General features: G+C 39.6%; 2 protein-coding genes across 2 annotated transcripts; both read left to right on the forward strand.

The window, feature by feature from the left end:
* The first annotated feature begins 42 nt into the window (after positions 1-42).
* On the forward strand, positions 43-11,232 carry RUNDC1 (RUN domain containing 1). Its single transcript, XM_081971252.1, has 5 exons — positions 43-506; positions 2,993-3,151; positions 3,304-3,502; positions 6,678-6,788; positions 8,373-11,232. The coding sequence occupies exons 1-5, from the start codon at positions 171-173 to the stop codon at positions 9,242-9,244; spliced, it is 1,677 nt and encodes a 558-aa protein (XP_081827378.1). The 5' UTR covers positions 43-170; the 3' UTR covers positions 9,245-11,232.
* Positions 11,233-13,886: 2,654 nt separating this feature from the next.
* Positions 13,887-17,580, forward strand: RPL27 (ribosomal protein L27). The gene is made up of 5 exons (XM_081933804.1): positions 13,887-13,962; positions 14,554-14,636; positions 15,516-15,685; positions 16,792-16,902; positions 17,491-17,580. Exons 2-5 carry the CDS (start codon positions 14,556-14,558, stop codon positions 17,537-17,539), a joined length of 411 nt encoding a protein of 136 aa, XP_081789930.1. The 5' UTR covers positions 13,887-13,962; positions 14,554-14,555; the 3' UTR covers positions 17,540-17,580.
* The last annotated feature ends 210 nt before the right edge of the window (positions 17,581-17,790 follow it).

Here is a 17,790-nt window from a genome sequence, read left to right on the forward strand (position 1 = left end):
CATCATACGAACGCAGCCATGACGCTACTTGTACAGGCCACATCTCCTTCCGCATGACGATTTTCTCTGTCGCTTCTCACAGGACCGGAAATGACGTTTCATTTCGCCGGCCCGGTCTCCCGTTGACATTTCAGAGTAGTAGATAGCAGCGGCTCCTCGAAGCGGCGGCAATGGAGACTGCGGCGAGTCCCGGGGAGCGCTGGGCGCCTGTAGGCGCGGTAGCCGAAGTCCAAGCTGGAGAGGAAGAAGTCGGGGAGGAAATAGAAGCCGAACCAGGGTCCCCGCGGGCACTTAGGGCGGAACGCCACCGCCTTCACTCTGCGCTCCTGGCTTTGGCTTCGCACTTCGCGCAGGTCCAGTTCCGGCTCCGGCAAGTGGCTCGTGCCGGCCCAGGACAGCAGCAGCGTCTCCTCCGTGAGCTGGAGGAATTCGCTTTCCGCGGCTGCCCCGGCTCCGGCCTCGGCTTTGCCGCTGCGGCAGTGGACGGAGTGGCCAGTGACTCTAAGGTGAGCAGGGGCTGGAGGTCGCTTTTGCAGCCCTCCTCCGCTGTGATCTTTCAAAGATGCATTAGGTAACTTCGTTGTCTAATAAATCTGATTTACTTTATATACGATAGATATGAATCCGGAGACAGTTGAATTTGAAGCTGCTACAAAGATTCCATGGAGCTTGGCTCTGTGCAATGGGAAATTTACCCACCAGTGGAAAATGTACCAGTTACTTAAAAGTTTTGATGTTGGTATTTAAAATCAGGAAGTAGATTTCGGGTCCCATATTAAGGGAAACATTACAGTAGTGAAGGATGCAACTGCTCTAGTCTTTCAGGAACAATCTGTTTCAGTTAAGCTATTGAAATCAACAGTTGAGAAGAGATTGTTATTACTGTATGATGTTCCTATAATCAACTGGTTGTCAAAAGATAGGATTTAAGATTACCTTAAGATTTGGGTTCATTCTGCTTTTCCTGATGGATGTCTTCCAATATAGTTGAAAAATTTAAAATTATTATAAAGCCACACTTGGAGTTTTCCATTTCTAAATTTATAACACTAATATTAATCATTGAAAATATTTTTTCAACCAGAGCGAATTAATAAAATGTATTGTCCAACAGACTTATAAGACTTTCTGTTCTCAGAATTCTTTTCAGAATCAGTACTTGAAGATGTATTAGTCCAGTTTGTTTTTATAACTTTGTGATTAGTAAATAAGTAAGTTTGGTAATATAGATTGTGGGGACATTTTTGAATTACAAAATTTTCAAGCATTTTTATTATATGGCATTTGATTGAAGTATAATGCAGGAGCAGAAATATATAATTAGTATTCATATAACCAAGGCAGCATAAAGTTTGGAGTCTTCAGTATCATGCCAACTAATTTCTGCTAATCCCTAACAAATTACTGTTATCACAGAGCAATTGCTCTAATTAAATTTGATGTATTGTCTTTGGCAGTCACTAACATTAGATACCAAAATATTGTTAAGTAATAATAAAATAATAATATTAATAATATTAATTTTTTTCTGATATATTGTGTTACCCAAAATATTCTAAATTTTGTTTAGCTGCTATGAGGCTACAGCAGTGAATACAAGTAGTCCTCATTAATGAAAACAATTGAGCCTGGAATTTAGATCATAGATTGTTGTGATTTGAAGCAGGTCACCAAGTAGCATGACTCAAATCGTATCATAAAATGTGTGCCTGAAATTTCTCCAAGATCTAGAAAACCTTCTGAGGTTCTTGTACCATACCTTTTAAAAAAATACAGGTAATCCTTGACTTACGACCAGTTGTTTAATAACTGTTTCAAGTTATGATGGCCTCATAATGGCCTTATGATCGGCAAAACATTGTAAAACTTTATACTGTCATTTCCCCCCCCCTCCCCTTTACATACACACATTTGGGCACTTGGCAACTTCTTCACACTTACCAAGTGATCACCATTTGGAATCTTCTTTGCTGGCTTCCATAGAAAGTCAATGAGGAAACAGCAGGAAAGATTGCAAGCTGCTGTTGCCCATCAAAAGGACTCACTCTCTCATCTTTGCTACCAGCTGAGTATAGTAGAACTACTCTGCTGGATTGCAAAAATGGAACATACACGGTGGAGATCCATTCTCCATTTCTGTAGCCCTGTAGAGGCATTCTTTTCTGCAGATGGGGAGTGGGGTTGAAATCCATCTGCAGGCAGTTCTTTTGCTCCATCTGCTTAACAACGTTGCAGATCACTTAACAACAGCAACTGCCAGAATCTTGGTCATTGAATGAAGCAGTCACATAGGTATCTCACTTAATGACTTTACTCAACAGCTGAGATTCAAATCTCAATTGTAGTCATAAGTTGAGGACTACTTGTGTAAAAAAAGAAATCTGTAAATGACTTTGCTTACCTAACAAGTGTCTGTTGTATTATGCATCTCCTTATACTTTTTATAGGCTGTTGAATTAGAAAGGCATATAAAGTTGCTGTAAGGAGAATTTCCATGTCGTAGGGAATTTTTCCCCTGCCAGTGATGTAATTATTATGGATTCTCTTGAAACTAATGGATTGTGGATAGAAGTAAGAGCTGGAGAAAGATGCTCCAAAAGACTTGCAATTTCAATTCAAAGTTGACTGTTTTATGCAACAAGAGATAGCCATTAGGTCTGGACACACATGGTTCTTTAAGAACTATATTCTAATTTTACTCTTAAAGTCAATAGGAGTCGGATAGCATCTTTTCTGATTAACAATTATATGAAAAAGCATAAGCTTTTGAAAGTTGCAATTCATTTTATAAGCTTTATAGCCACTCTGAATTTGATTAATTGAACTGCGGGCCCTGAAAGCTAATGCCTTTTAATTAAAAAAAATTAATCAGAAAAAGTTTTTAGATTCTTAATTTTTTTGCTCCCATTGACTAACACAGCTCTCCTCCTACAATTACTGTACTCTCAATTTACACAGAGGTACAATGCAACCTTTTTTTCCTTCACTTCAGAATGAATATGAGAAGCAAGAACAGCTGGAAGCTAGAAAGGAGAAGCAACGAGAACTAATTCTGCAGCTTAAGGCACAGTTAGATGACTTGGAAACATTTGCCTACCAGGAGGGTAGCTATGATGCATTGCCTCAGTCTATGGTCATGGAGAGACAGCAGGTAAGACTCATTGGTATATAGTCAGACATAATTTTCTTTTGTCTCTAAAGGGACACCTTTAACTGAGCAATTTGATTTTTAAACATTTTGGGAAGAGAATCCTTAGCAAGGAGTGAGATTAACTCCTGATTTATTCCTGCTATGCTTCACAGGTGATTATTGAGGAGCTAATCAAGAAATTGGACATGAACTTGAGTGAGGACATTGCCTTGCTGTCCCCAGAAGAGTTGCGTCAGCAGGTGGATGCTGCTGTGGCACAAATCATCAACCCAGCACGTGTAAAGGAACAGCTGGTGGATCAGTTGAAAACCCAGATCCGAGACCTTGAAATGTTTATCAATTTCATCCAGGGTCAGAAAATATACATATCTTGCATACATTCTACAATTCGTGGGATAAATTAGGAACCAGATCTGAAAGGGACTATGGAATGTATTGAATAACCTGAAGTTTTGGACTGAATTGTGATACCAAATTAATATAAATATTTACTTCAGCTTAAGAAATTAATAAGTATCACATTTTGTTTGTTCTTACCCAAATTAGTGAGAAAAGGTGACAGATGTTTAATAATTTTTCAGTGGGGTTTCCTGTCCTATTTTTCCTGTCATGCAGGAAAAATAAACAATTTCTATGGAACCTGAATATCCTGCAAAACTGATTATGGTATCAGCTTTCGTAGGTTAGAGTCCACTTCATCAGATCCTGTTGTTATCCATTTTCATAGATACATTAGGTTCTGTGAAGTCCAAAAAGATAAGGAGAACCTGGTCGTACCAAAATTTGCCACAAGTCTACTTATCTATGTGGCTTGTTGAATAGTGGGCTGTTGTTGTTTGGGAAGAAAAGTTGATCATTACTGATATTTAGAATAGTTTCAGTTATGAGATCTTGCAGGATTTAATAACATTGGCTGTCACAATAACAAGAATAGGCTCACTTCCATATACTCACTTTCAGTTGGTCTTCTGCATTCTTTCTGCATTAGAGGTTTTGTATGAGAAAGAATAAAAATACAGAAATGTGATATCTGAAAAAGCAGTGTTTAGCAACAAATATCACATAATTTCAGTTTTCCAGAAGGATGTTATAGACTCATGATGGTGAACCTATGGCAAGTGTGCCCGAAGTGGCACATGGAGCCATGTCACCTGGTGTGTGTGGCATTGCCTGTTCCTCTACCGGGTTTCTGGTGTGCATGTGCACATGACGATCAGCTGGCCTTCATCTGTGCAGCAGTGCCGGAAACTGGAAGAGCTGGTCTTCTGTTTTCTGCCGTGAGCATGCACTCCGGCCAGCTGATTGTTGCATGCACATGTGCACCAGTAACTGGAAGACTAGCTGGCTGCAGCGCATGCATATTGCAGAAACTCAAAGTTCCTTTTCCGGCATGTGCGTGCCCCTGGCATCTCCTCTTTTGGGTTGTGGCCCAGATGAGCGTGCACATGCTCCCTTTTTGGCACGGTGCCAAAAAGATTCACCATCACTGTTAGACACTATTGAAATCACTCACTCAGTCCTTATTTAAACAAATCCGTAAGACCTGACTCTTCTCCCAGGGTTAATATTAATAGTGATCTCTGGGAGTTGCGGAATGGTGATTATTTTCTTCTGACATTCTTTTTCTGTTTTATGAGTAATATATTTCTATATTGTATGTATGTATGTATGTATGTATGTATGTATGTATGTATGTATGTATGTATTTAGTTATTTTCCCGTGTTTATCATTTTTATAAACAATTCAAAATAGCGAATATATCTAATATTCCTTCTTCTTCCTATTTTCTCCACAACAGTATTGTGAGGTGAACTGGGCTGAGAGACACTAGCCCAAGATCATCAAGGTGACGTTCAGGGCTAAGGCAGGATTAGAACTCATAGTCATCCAGTTTCTAGCCTGGAGCCTTAACCAGTAGATCAAGCCGGGATCGTAAAGGGTAGCTTAGAAATTTAAATAAATTAATATTTATTTAAAACTTAGTGGCATGGGGCGTTGAAATCAAGTGATGGCAGTGTTAATCACTATATTACCACAGAACTCTTTATATTTCTGTTCTCAACGAAGACTCCAGATTTTCTATTTTACCAGGGAAGATTCAGCAATGAATCAGCGAACATCAAAGTTACAAAATTAGTGGACCATGCTGTCGATACAATTTACTTGGACTTTAGTAAGGCATTTGATAAAGTAGACCATAACCTACTACTTGATAAGATAGAAACGTGGGTTAGACAGCATCACCACCAGATGGATTCATAACTGGCTGACCAACTGCACTCAACATGTAGTCCTCAATGGAACTGCTTCTAACTGGAGGGAAGTATACAGTGGAGTACCCCAAGGTTCTGTTTTAGGCCCAGTACTCCAACATCTTCATCAATTATTTGACATGGGAATAGAGGGGGAACTCATCAAATTTGCAGATGACACCAAACTAGCAGGAATAGCCAATACTCCAGAATATAGGCTTAAGATACAGAAGGATCTTGACAGACTTAAACATTGGACATTATCTAACAAAATGAAATTGAATGAAGAAAATAAGTTTCTACATTTAGGCAAGAAAATCAAAATGCATGTGGTTCCTTGCTCAATAGTAATAACTGTGAGAGAGATCTTGGAATCTTAATGGACAATCATTTAAGTATGAACCAGCAGTATGCTGCAGCTGCCAAAAAAGCCACAGGCTTTAAGCTGCATAAATAGGAATAGAATCAAGATGACGTGAAGTGTTTAATTGCACTTTATAATGCCTTGATAAGGCCACACTTGGAATACTGCATCCAGTTTTGGTCATGATGTAAAAAAAGATGTGGAGACTCTAGAAAGAGTGCAGAGAAGAGCAACAAAGATGATTAGGGGACTGGAGGCGAAAACATATGAAGAACGGTTGCAGGAACTGGGTACGTCTGATTTAATGAAACGAAGGATTAGGGGAGACATGATAGCAGTGATCCAATATCTCGGGCTATCGCAAAGAAGAGGGAGTGAGCTATTCTCCAAAGCACCTGAGGGCAGGGCAAGAAGCAATGGGTGGAAATTAATCAAGGAGAGAAGCAATCTAGAACTAAGGAGAAATTTCCTGATAGTTAGAACAATTAATCAGTGTAACAACTTGCCTCCAGAAGTTGTGGTCCTCCAATACTGGAAGTTTTTAAGAAGAGATTGGATAACCATGTATGAAATGGTGTAGGGTTTCCTGCCTAAGCAGGGGGTTGGACTAAAAGACCTCCAAGGTCCCTTCCAACTCTGTTATTCTATTCTATCTAGAAATTGGGAGAACCCTTCTTTATGAAGACTTGTACAGAACTGAGATATCCTCAAATGATTGCACTGAATGTGGAAGCAGAGTATAGAAATAATGCATGGCAACTGTTAGTCTTCATCTATATAAAGATAACTGAAAGAGAAGTATTATTGCTGAGATGAAGCTGGGCCTTTGGTTCACTAGATATATGATGTGAGCTAAAGCTGAGCTCTTAGCTTTATAAAGGTTGGTCAAAATCTTTTTTTTTCTTGCAGAAGAAGGTAGTCCTGGCAAACCAGAGGAAGGACATTGTGACTGTTCAAGCGAACAAACTGGAAGTGGCACCAGCAAGCCAAACATGCAGCAACATCACAGAAGCAGCCGAGGTAGGTATCCATCCAAGCAAGAATTTGTTCGCATATCATAGTTGAAAATGTTGGTTGAATAAAAAGTTAATAGAGGACTTTTGCTTGTTATAGAAATGGGATGTGGCAGTTTGGAATAGGTCAGCGAAGGCGAACCTTTTTTGGCTCGCGTGCCACAAGTGGGGGGAGCGCAGGGTGGCCGTGTGCGGGCGTGCCGCACCCATAATGCAATGCACGACCCTCCCCAGTGCGCATGCGTGCACAACAGGCGTCCCCCCATTTTTACATGCTTTTTTCGCCCTCCCCAGGCTCCAAAGGCTTTATAGGACCCTGGGGAGGGCGAAAAGAGCCTCCCCCGCCCCCCAGAGACCCTCCAAGCAAACTGGTAGTGACAAACTGGAGGCCCTCCGAAGGCTTCAGGGACCGTCCAGAGGCTTCCCTGAAGACTTCGGAACGCTTAAAATGACCCTCCGAGTCATTTCCGGTTTGCTCGGAGGGTCGTTTTAAGCGTTCCGAAGGCTTCAGGGACGCCTCTCGACGGTCCCTGAAGCCTCCGGAGGGGCGGGGGCGGCTCTTTTTGCCCTCCCTAGGCTCCTATAAAGCCTCTGGAGCTTGGGGAGGGCAAAAAATGGCTTTTAAAAACAGTGAACTCAGCTGGCCAGCGCGTGCATGTGCGCTGGCCAGCTGACAGGGCAGCGCCTTGCGTGCCCTGACAAATGGCTACGCGTGCCACCTGTGGCACGCGTGCCATAGGTTCGCCATCACTGGAATAGGTTATTGAGAAAAGTGGGAGTTGCATAACCCTTCCATCACTGGCTTATCTACCCCAATTCTTATCTACCCCAATTCAGCCTCTCAGATGGCAGAAGCAACCCCTGAAATCTTGTTTATACTATTGTGTGTGTGTGGGGGGGTGGGAATCATCACAAATATTTTGGAAAGAGCTGAGTAGAAATTGGTTATCCTGCTCAGCTGAGCTTTTACCAGACGCCCAATTGTAGGCTTGATTTCTTTCCCATTAGTGGAGATATATTACTACTGGCTTATATTATTTTCTTGTCTTGAAAATCAGATCGCAGGCATGAAAATGACCCATCACTATAAGGAAATCAGATTTCTAAATATCAGACAGCCAAACGTCTTGGGGGAATGGGAGGAGTTCTCATCCTGAAAAATGCTATGGCTGCAAGAGTATATGTGGTACTTGGCACCACCAGGCTCATGGAATATGGAATTATGTGAACGCTGTAAAACACTCAGAGATGAAAAAAGCAGCTCTACTGTTTCTTCCTTCAGATATGGACAACCACATGGGCATGCCTCCTTTTCATTATCTGCCCAGGTTGTCCTGCTGAATGCGTCAACATGAATATTACAATCCTTTTTCACCACCCGTATTTCTGTAGCAGCTCCCACTAACCTCATTCTCAAGTTCTGTCTTTCTCCAAAACTATATAGAATGTTGCCACAGTTAGCCCTATGTATAACTGCAAACATTATAGTCTTTCTCCTCTTTCTGTCCTTTCTTCAGACAGTGATGTGAGACTACAATATGCAAGTATATACAACTGTGTTTAAAAAAAAATATTCATTTTCTCTCTGCAGTAAACTCAGAAGAAGCCCAGAGGATGCGAGAAACAGGGCTGCATCTCATGCGTCGAATGCTTACTATGCTACAGATTTTTGCTTTGAGCCAATTTGGTTGTGCAACAGGTCAAATCCCTCATCAGTTATGGCAGAAGAACCAGTCTGACAGAGACTATTCCCCTTTAATAAACAAGCTAGAGATGGCCGTAGCCCATGTCAGGCAACTGGCTCAAAAGTACCAATTGCAAGAGACAGAACATGTCATCAGCTATTCAGGTATCCAGGACACTTCCTTGGGAGGACGTGACGAACTAACACTGGCAGTACGTAAAGAACTGACAACTGCAGTGCGGGATCTTCTGGCTCATGGTCTCTACACCCCATCTCCTGGAATGAGCTTGGTTCTAGCTCCAATTGCCTGTTTGCTTCCTATGCTGGGCTCTTCTCCCCAGCCCATGCATCCATGGGAACTCTTTGTGAAGTATTACAGTTCAAAGAACGGCCGTGCCTTTGTGGAATCACCAGCTCGCAAACTCTCCCAGTCTTTTGCCCTTCCAGTGATGGGTGGGGTACCTGCCACCCCAAAGCAGAGCCTGCTGTCAGCCATTCACACAGTATTGTCAGAACATGACCCATTCAAGCGTAGTGCAGACTCAGAACTGAAGGCGCTGGTATGCCTGGCACTCAATGAGCAACGTTTAGTCTCATGGCTTAATCTTATCTGTAAGTCAGGAACTTTGATCCAAGTCCACTACCAACCCTGGAGTTACATGGCCCAGACAGGCTTTGAGGGAGCCCTTAACCTCCTTAGCCGTCTTAGTAATCTACAATTCAGCCTTCCTGTGGACTTGGCCGTTCGGCAGTTGAAAAACATCAGGGATGCCTTTTGAGTGGCTTGGCAAGTGGAGGTTGTTTCAGTCCTGGGTTTGGCTGGTGGGAAGGATACATTTCTCGTTCTGACCAGAAGACCATATTGGTGTGTTCCTATAGAAGGAAATATTTCTAGTTGATTAGTCTTCTGCTTCTATTGGCGATTCCAATCACATGCATTAGGATCCTGACTAGGAGGATCTTTTGAGATATGTGCTACATGGACAAATTTGACAATGGAGTTACGAGAGCATTTCACTTGCAAATAGATACGGAGGGGAATGTTAGGAAGATTTTGTCCTGCCATGGAACCAAGGCTATATTTAAACATAGCTAATATTTTAGTTGCATCACAGTTTATGTGTTCACTCCCTGAGGCATAGAGGGGCTGATACCTACATTTATAATTTAACTTTTAAATATACTGCCTGGCTTCTCACATTTGAAGAAGAGACTTACTATGTGCCAGTAGCCTTAAAACTATTTGATACTGATGCTGCAAAACCAGTTACTTCCAGGGAAATGTGTTTGTTTTTTTCCAGTTGAGCTATTTTGTGCTAGGAAATAGAGTCCATTGTATCCTTACAGGTCAGTATATGCTCAATATTTTCAGCTGGCTTGCTGATAAGGAAATATATTGCTTAAGTAAGCACCAGTTTATTTAGATTCCAACCAAACATAAGGAAAGTAAAAAAAATCCACTGCATTCAGATGTTGAGAGATTATTTTGAGAATTAGATGGAAAGAATTAGAGACAATAATGCTTCTTTGTAGGACAGTTTAATTTGGGATCTTAATTACTTTGACAGAGTAGGGTAAAATCTTAACTTGAAGTCAAGAATGAAAAAGCTATTAAGCTTGAACATTTAAATCAGCATCTTCCTTGAAAGAAGAAATAACTTGATGCTAGAAGTCTTCTCAATGGCAGACAAAATAACCTCCTTTGATTTGGTTGTGCATAACCAATCAAGCTGCTGTTTTGGAAATCCACAATGTTGAACCTGAACCTATTCTTCCATTACAGCTCTTAAAGCAACAAGGCTTGGCTATAATGTTCTTTTGAATTGCATTTCTCCAGAATATTCAAAAAAGATATATCTAAAGAATGTTCATTTCAGATTGTGGAACTCTTATTCTTTAGGTGAATAGTAATCTTTTAGTCTCCGTATATGCAGCACTTGTAACTCTGTATAGTGTCTTGTAAGACTTCCTGTATGTGTAAGACTAAAGACAACCCACAGTCTCAAAGCTGATTCTGATCATGCTATTGCTCAAAAGGGCAAGCACAAGGGGCTCATTGACTCATATATATATATATATATATATATGTAAGGGTATGGCTAGCTGATGAGAGCTAAATAGCTTGAAATGGATCCATACTAGTCTCCCTTTATTTATTTATCAGCACAAATACAACATATATATATGTTCTACGAAACATATATACGAAAATCTACAAAAACAAATATATATATGTATGTATGTATGTATGTCTGTATGTATGTATGTATGTATATAGTATTTGTGCTGATAAATAAATATATATATATATATGAATGGTCTGATTGAAACTCCTATCTTGCATAGGTGCTCTTTTCTACCCTTTGATGGTTCATCCATTGGTGCGCTTTAAAAAATTCTACCCTAAGCCTTTGGGTATTTTCAATTAAAATATTTGTATTATTTGTTTTGAACTCAGTTCACTGCAGTGGGAAGAAGAAATTTATTGGAAAAATGTCTTTTGCTTTTAATAAATTCAGTCTGGTGTCCTTAGTTTTTGTTATTTTTCTTTTGCTTTAATTTGAATTCCTAAACTGGACTCTGATTAGACTCAGTGGTCTAATTGTATTCTTCCCACTATGATTCTAATTGTATTTCTAGGCTGCCATAGCTGCTATAGAATCTTCTCCTGGACACATGGACATGTTGGCTGAAGAAAAGTGCAATATCTCTTTCAATCTACATAGAGAAGCTATATAGTTCTGAGGTTGTTAGATCTCTTTCACAAATAATGAAATAAATAAATACCTCTTTCCAATAGAATATGGGAAAAAGATATATAGCAAACAAACTTATTACACTTGTGCCTATGGAGATTTTTTGGCATGAAGCTGTCCTTTGCAGGAGGATCTGAATAAACTGCTTTACTTAATTTTCTAGGGACAGGGAAGAAATGTTGCACTGCAGTGTATTTTCTTTGTAAAAAAATATGCTTTAAGCATAGAAGACAATCACCAACAAACTGCTGGAGTTGTGAACATGATTGTAGTTACAAAACTTTAAAATTGTTCATCAGAACTTTGGCAGTGATATATCCTCCAGAGGTTCAATGTCTCTCAAACAATTCTGAATTAATTATATTAGTCAACATGACATTAACACTACTAACATCCTACTTCAAAAACAATGAAAAAATGAAAATGCTGTGTTCCACTGACATAAAAAGAACATAATAGTAGTCTTTAAAGAAGTTTTCAACCAGAGCAAAGGACTACAGGTGAAAAGCATATAATGAATGGCTGAGGCATGTGCTGAGGTAACCACAGAAAAGCAAAGTACAAATATTTCTTATTGACACCAAAATACACCAGTTTTTGCCCCATGTCCATATCCAATAATGGAAGCTGGACAGAAATGCCCAGGAGAAAAACAGGTGTGGGGGGGGGGGATAGGTGAAAAAGAGTTCAGAAATTATGGAAGATTATCAAAAAATATTGATAAGGATTTCCAGCATTTCAAATAAGGGAATTTTCTGTTGGCTATGTAAGAGGATTCATGGAGAAGATTGTAAGTAATTTGAATGAGACATAAATGGATGTTAGGTTGCCAATCCACAAAATTATCCTTCAGATGCTCTGTGCATGAAATATGTATTTTCCTCTATTTTGAACAAATGTTCTTTTGTGTTAAAAACATTTTATGGTATATTTATATTCTAAAATATATTCCAAAAAACTTGAAGCAAAAGTTTCACTTTTAATATACAAATTGTAATGGTTTGCATACTTAAATATATATTTCAACATAGAAAGTATATCCAACATTTAAATATTCTTGAATTTATTCTTCAGAAATGATATAAGTGCAAATCCTTCCAGAACAGTGAAAATGTCTTGCTTTGGCAAAAATAAGCAAAATAATTAATTAACGTAATTGGGGATAGCTCATCCTTCTCTGACTGATAGGTATTTTCCTTTACCATGCCCAGCAAGTTTCTAAATTGTTTTTGAGCCAATTCAAGTAGTTTCAGTAAGGCTAAAGTGTTTAGGAAATGTTAAAATAAATTGACTGCACTACTTATGTTGACTAACTCCTCTTCCCTTGGTTTAAATGACAACCATTTGAATATGAGCCAGCAGTGTGCAGCAGCTGCCAAAAAAGCCAACACAGTTCTAGACTGCATAAACAGAGGGATAGAAATAAGATCACGTGAAGTGTTAATACTGCTCTGTAATGCCTTGGTAAGGCCACACTTGGAATACTGTATTCAGTTTTGGTCGCCACAATGTAAAAAAAGATGTGGAGACTCTAGAAAGAGTGCAGAGAAGAGCAACAAAGATGATTAGAGGACTGGAGGCTAAAACATATGAATAACGGTTGCAGGAATGGGGTATGTCTAGTTTAATGAAAAGAAGGAGTAGGGGAAATGTGTTCTGAGCATGCTCAGCACGTTATAGTTTCCGCAGGAACACAGCTAACAGCTGATTGGTGGAGCCATCTGACAGCTCGTATAAAAGCGAACTGTCAGACAGCAGCTTCAGCTGTTGCCTGTCAGTAAGCCGGTGCGTTTGACTGTTAGCTGTTATTGTTACGGAATAAACTTGTTAGCCTTTATTCCTGCCTGAGCCTCAGTTATTCTGGCACTCACACTAAGTTCAGAGTATTGAACAGGAGACATGATAGTAGTGTCCAAAATCAAGGGCTGCCACACAGAAGAGGGAGTCAAACTATTCTCCAAGGCACCTGAGGGTAGGACAAGAAGCAATGGGTGGAAACCAATCAAGGAGAGAAGCAACCTAGAAACTAAGGAAAAAATTCCTGAAAGAACAATTAATCAGTGGAACAACTTGCCTCCAGAAGTTGTAAATGCTCCAACACTGGAAGTTTTTAAGATGGTGTTGGATAACCATTTGAAATGGTGTAGGGTTTCCTGCCTAGGCAGGGGGTTGGACTACAAGGTCCCTTCCAACTCTGTTATTCTATTCTATTAATGCACAATATGAAAAGGGGAAAGGGGGCTCCTGACTTACCTCACGTTGGTTTGTATTACCATGTGGGTTTTTTTTAAAAAAAAATCTATTAACAAATGGAATCCATTGTCATTCTAGATTTGGCTCCTCTCGAAATCTGACTTTCCGCTTTTAAATGCTTAATTCGAACGATAATCTTCACCCAAAGCATGAGAGAAAAGAACGGCAGAGGAGTTGTTGAGTTCCCTATCAGCATCTGTTGTGGGTAGACTAGGTAGTAAACATATTAAGCTAAACACACAGTTGCAAGAACTACTCTTAGATCCGGGATTTTTAAAATTATTTTATAAAGGCAAATCTCAATCTTGGAAAAGACGAGAGAAACCGCTTTTCAAATATTCAGGTAAACGGAAATCCCAAACAAACCACCCGTGCGGCCGGAAACTGAACGAAAGCGCGCATGCGCGGTGTGTTCAGAAGGGTGAAAGGTCGCCGGAAGTTACGTGCTTCTTCCTTTTCGGCTTCGTCCCGTAGGCGAAATACCTTCGGTAAGGCTGTTGTAGCCGTTGTGGAACAATCCGTTGTAATCCTCTCAAACTATTTGGAAAGTCAGGTTGGTGGGGCAGCTGAAAGGTATAAGACATGTCTCTGGTGGCTTGGGAGGTTTGGAAATATGAAGATGCAGTAAGTAACCATGATAGGGAATTTCGTTTCTCGTGGTCTGTGGTGTGCCGGCATTAGAGAAGGAATATATATTCTCTTTAAGGGCTGGTATTTTCTTTCAACATTCATGGTAAAGTTGTCGCCGTCTAGAATAAATGTATTGCCTACTTTTAAATAAAAATAAAGCAAAAACTTCACGTGGAACGGCGTTGTCCTTAATAATTCCTTGGCTCTGGGATCTACCAGATTAATTTAACCCTGCTGGTAATCAAACTTCCTCCTAAGCAACGTTGATCACTGATTGCTAAGATAAAGTTGCGTATAAATTCTGGTTGTCTCACTCAGATAAAACCATACGTATATATGAATGAAACTATAAATAGGCTTGATGGCAAGGAAATGCTCGATTTTTCAAACAGTGATATGATATGTACATGTGATTGCATTTTAAAGTTTTTCTTTATTGTTGTACTCAGAGATGGGCAAGTTTATGAAACCTGGGAAGGTCGTTCTTGTTTTGGCTGGACGCTATTCTGGACGCAAAGCTGTTATTGTTAAGGTGAGAAAGCTGGATCTCTTCACCAAGTAGTTTAGTAAAGCCTCCCTGAACTCAACTCTCGATGACCATATCTTCATGGAGTCATCTTGGCAGCAGTATGAAAGTGATTTGCCACTGTCTTCTTCCAGAATATTTTTTCTATACTCCACTCTACAGCCTTGGTATTTACTGTAGTTTCCCATCTAAATATTAATCATGTCGTATTTTCCTTTGCTTTTTCCAAGATTGACTGTGTTGCCAATTTATATTCTAGAAGTTGTGTCCGAAGTAATGGAATGCTCTTAGATGGTTTTATCTTAGATTTTATTTATTTCAATAATAAACCACCATTTCAGAACCACTTTACATCAAGTCAAAGCCACTGTAGGGTAGCATACAAGCAGTATAAAAACTACATAGCCATAATAAAGTGATATCAGAAACAGTAACAGCAAAGGTAAAAAATTAAGGGCTTTGAATATCAAAATAGAGAATTCTGTTTTAAACTGATCTTAGAAAGTGATAAATCTCTGATTTCAATTGAGCTATATAAAACTTGATGCAGAGTTCATTTATCCACTTAATTATAATTTTGAAAATTGGAGTGATATATGTAGGCACATTTTATGATAACATAAATTCTTTAAACCCCAAAAAGTGACTAGTAAATTCTGAATTAAGTAAAGACAGACTTAGATAGTAATTGTACAGTGATCAACTGAAAAAGTTGAAATGATTTTTTTTAATTGACTGGGTCCAAATAATTTCCTGTTCAGAACAAACAAAAATAGTATTATTTTCCCTTCTGAATAAAGTTACAATTGATGACCTAATAGTATAATTATTAAACATTGTAGTGGATGCTGTATATGACTTTTTAAATTGAGTTTCTGATTACAGAACATTGATGATGGCACTTCAGACCGCCCATACAGCCATGCCTTGGTGGCAGGTATCGATCGTTACCCACGCAAAGTAACAGCCAGTATGGGCAAGAAGAAGATTGCTAAAAGGTCCAAAATCAAGTCCTTTGTTAAAGTTTATAATTACAACCACTTGATGCCAACCAGGTGAGTTGGAAGGAAAAGAAAGTATGGAAGAATGGGAGGAAAAGAAAGTACCGTATTTTTCGGAGTATAAGATGTGCCTTTTTTCCTCAAAAAAGAGGCTGAAAATCTGGTGCATCCTACACATCGAATACAGCATATTTTGCCTCCCGAAGCCCCACCCCCTTCACCAAAATGGCCATGCATACCCTTATGGAGGCTTTCAGAGAGCTCCTGGGAGCTGGGGAGGGCAGAAATGAGCAAAAAACAGCCCGTTCTCCCCCCCCCCCAGCAGCATTCTATAAGCCTCCATAAGGCTATGCATGCAATTTTTTGACAAACAATGGGCCCATTTTCACGTTTCCCCGAGCACTCTGCAAGCCACCCCCCCCCCCCCACGGCTATTCATGCCCTTTTCTTTAAAAAAACAGACCTGTTTTTGGGAAAAACGAGCCGTTTTTGGAAGGTTTGCAGAGTGCAAAAACTTATTTTTTTCCTTTTGGAAAGCTCTTTAACTGATTGATGAGAATTACATTGATCAAGTGCTGTGCCAGCAGAAACAAAGTCTTAGGTGCTGCAGATTGTCAGTGATTTCCTTCTCCAGCACATGGATAAATACACCTAGAAACATCTACCTACCTACCTACATATCACTCTCACACTTCTCCCCCCCCCATCTACCTACGGACCTACCTACTCCCTCCCTATCTACTGTATTTTTCTATTTCTCTCTCTCTCTCCCCCCACCCTTTATCTACCTACCTAACTACACTCACTCTCTCTCCCTACCTACCTACAGTATATATCTCTGTCTCTCCCTTTATCTACCTACTTACCTACCTAACTCTCTCTCTCCCTACCTACTGTATTTCTCTCTCCCTCTATCTGCCTACCTACTTTTTTTTTATTTGCCTCTTCAAAACCTTGGTGTGTCTTATGCTCCGGTGCGCCTTATACTCTGAAAAACAGTATGTGGGGCTATATTTATATTTTTTAACCAAGATCAATAGTTGATTCAGTCTCCTTTCTTCTGTGCTCTGCTTTCAGCTGTGAACTTGAAATAAAATCCAGGCAAGAAGGCAAAAGTGCTTCTGAGTTTGTAACTTCCCCACTTCTTGTGTTTTGTTTAGGTACTCTGTTGATATTCCCCTGGACAAAACCGTTGTCAACAAGGATGTATTCAGAGATCCTGCCCTGAAACGTAAAGCACGGCGAGAGGCTAAAGTGAAATTTGAAGAAAGGTGACTTTGGAATGATGTTATGTTTCCAGTTGAATCCAAGCTATAGAGTCCTTAACTGTTAAGGGAGGAAAAAATATATATAAGAAAAAGTGGGTACAAAATAATTTCAGTTTTACCAGTGGTGACACATGACCCTGGAACAATGCAGCTATCATAAATACATGCTAGTTGCCAAGCAACCAAATTTTGATTACATGCCTCGGTATGTTGCAGTGGTCATAAGTCACTTTTGTGCTGTTGTAACTTCAAGTGATCACTAAACAAACGGCTGTAGCCTGTTACCTATACTTTGAGTTGCCCTAATAAAGTCAATGCTTTAAGAAGGAATTTACCATACATTCCGATGGTTGATATGGCTTATTTTATAACTTCTGTGTGTCTGGCAATATCTCTTGCTTTATATCAATCTTCCATACTGGTGCCCCTCTGAATATGTCAGGTCTGCAAGTCCTAAAATTCTCAACCATCGTATTTATTATAAACATAGTGATTGCCTAGCTTGTTTCCTACATTAAGTGATTACTTTGGCTGATGCTTAACAGAGATTTGCAGAACCATTAACAAAATTGTTTTCTTTCTTTCTTTCAGATACAAGACAGGCAAAAACAAGTGGTTTTTCCAGAAGCTCAGATTCTGATTTGTTTTCAACTGAACCAATAAAATTGTTTGTAAACCCTATTTCTCTGTAATTGTATTGCACGCTTCCTCCTTCATAGATTAGTTAGAATTGGGCTACCAGAACTGGCCTGCAAAAATCCAGTTGACCAAAGAAGGCAATAGTTTGTTTTACAGCCTTACTGCCATCTGCTGGTTATTTCAATTTTTGCCCAGATCTGCTAGTATTAGGCCAGGAATGTCAAACTTCATTGAGGGCTGCATCATGGTTGT

This window comes from Natrix helvetica (genome assembly GCF_964273705.1).
Source record: "Natrix helvetica genome assembly, chromosome: Z".
Lineage (NCBI taxonomy): Eukaryota > Metazoa > Chordata > Lepidosauria > Squamata > Natricidae > Natrix > Natrix helvetica.

Excerpts from the sequence above, each read along its gene's own strand:
- RUNDC1 (XM_081971252.1), top strand. The coding sequence starts at position 171 with ATGGAGACTGCGGCGAGTCCCGGGGAGCGCTGGGCGCCTGTAGGCGCG. Across the intron at positions 3,503-6,677 it reads GTTTATCAATTTCATCCAGG|AAGAAGGTAGTCCTGGCAAA; the intron begins GTCAGAAAATAT and ends TTTTTCTTGCAG. Across the intron at positions 6,789-8,372 it reads ACATCACAGAAGCAGCCGAG|TAAACTCAGAAGAAGCCCAG; the intron begins GTAGGTATCCAT and ends TTCTCTCTGCAG.
- RPL27 (XM_081933804.1), top strand. The coding sequence starts at position 14,556 with ATGGGCAAGTTTATGAAACCTGGGAAGGTCGTTCTTGTTTTGGCTGGA. Across the intron at positions 14,637-15,515 it reads GCAAAGCTGTTATTGTTAAG|AACATTGATGATGGCACTTC; the intron begins GTGAGAAAGCTG and ends TTCTGATTACAG. Across the intron at positions 15,686-16,791 it reads AACCACTTGATGCCAACCAG|GTACTCTGTTGATATTCCCC; the intron begins GTGAGTTGGAAG and ends TGTTTTGTTTAG.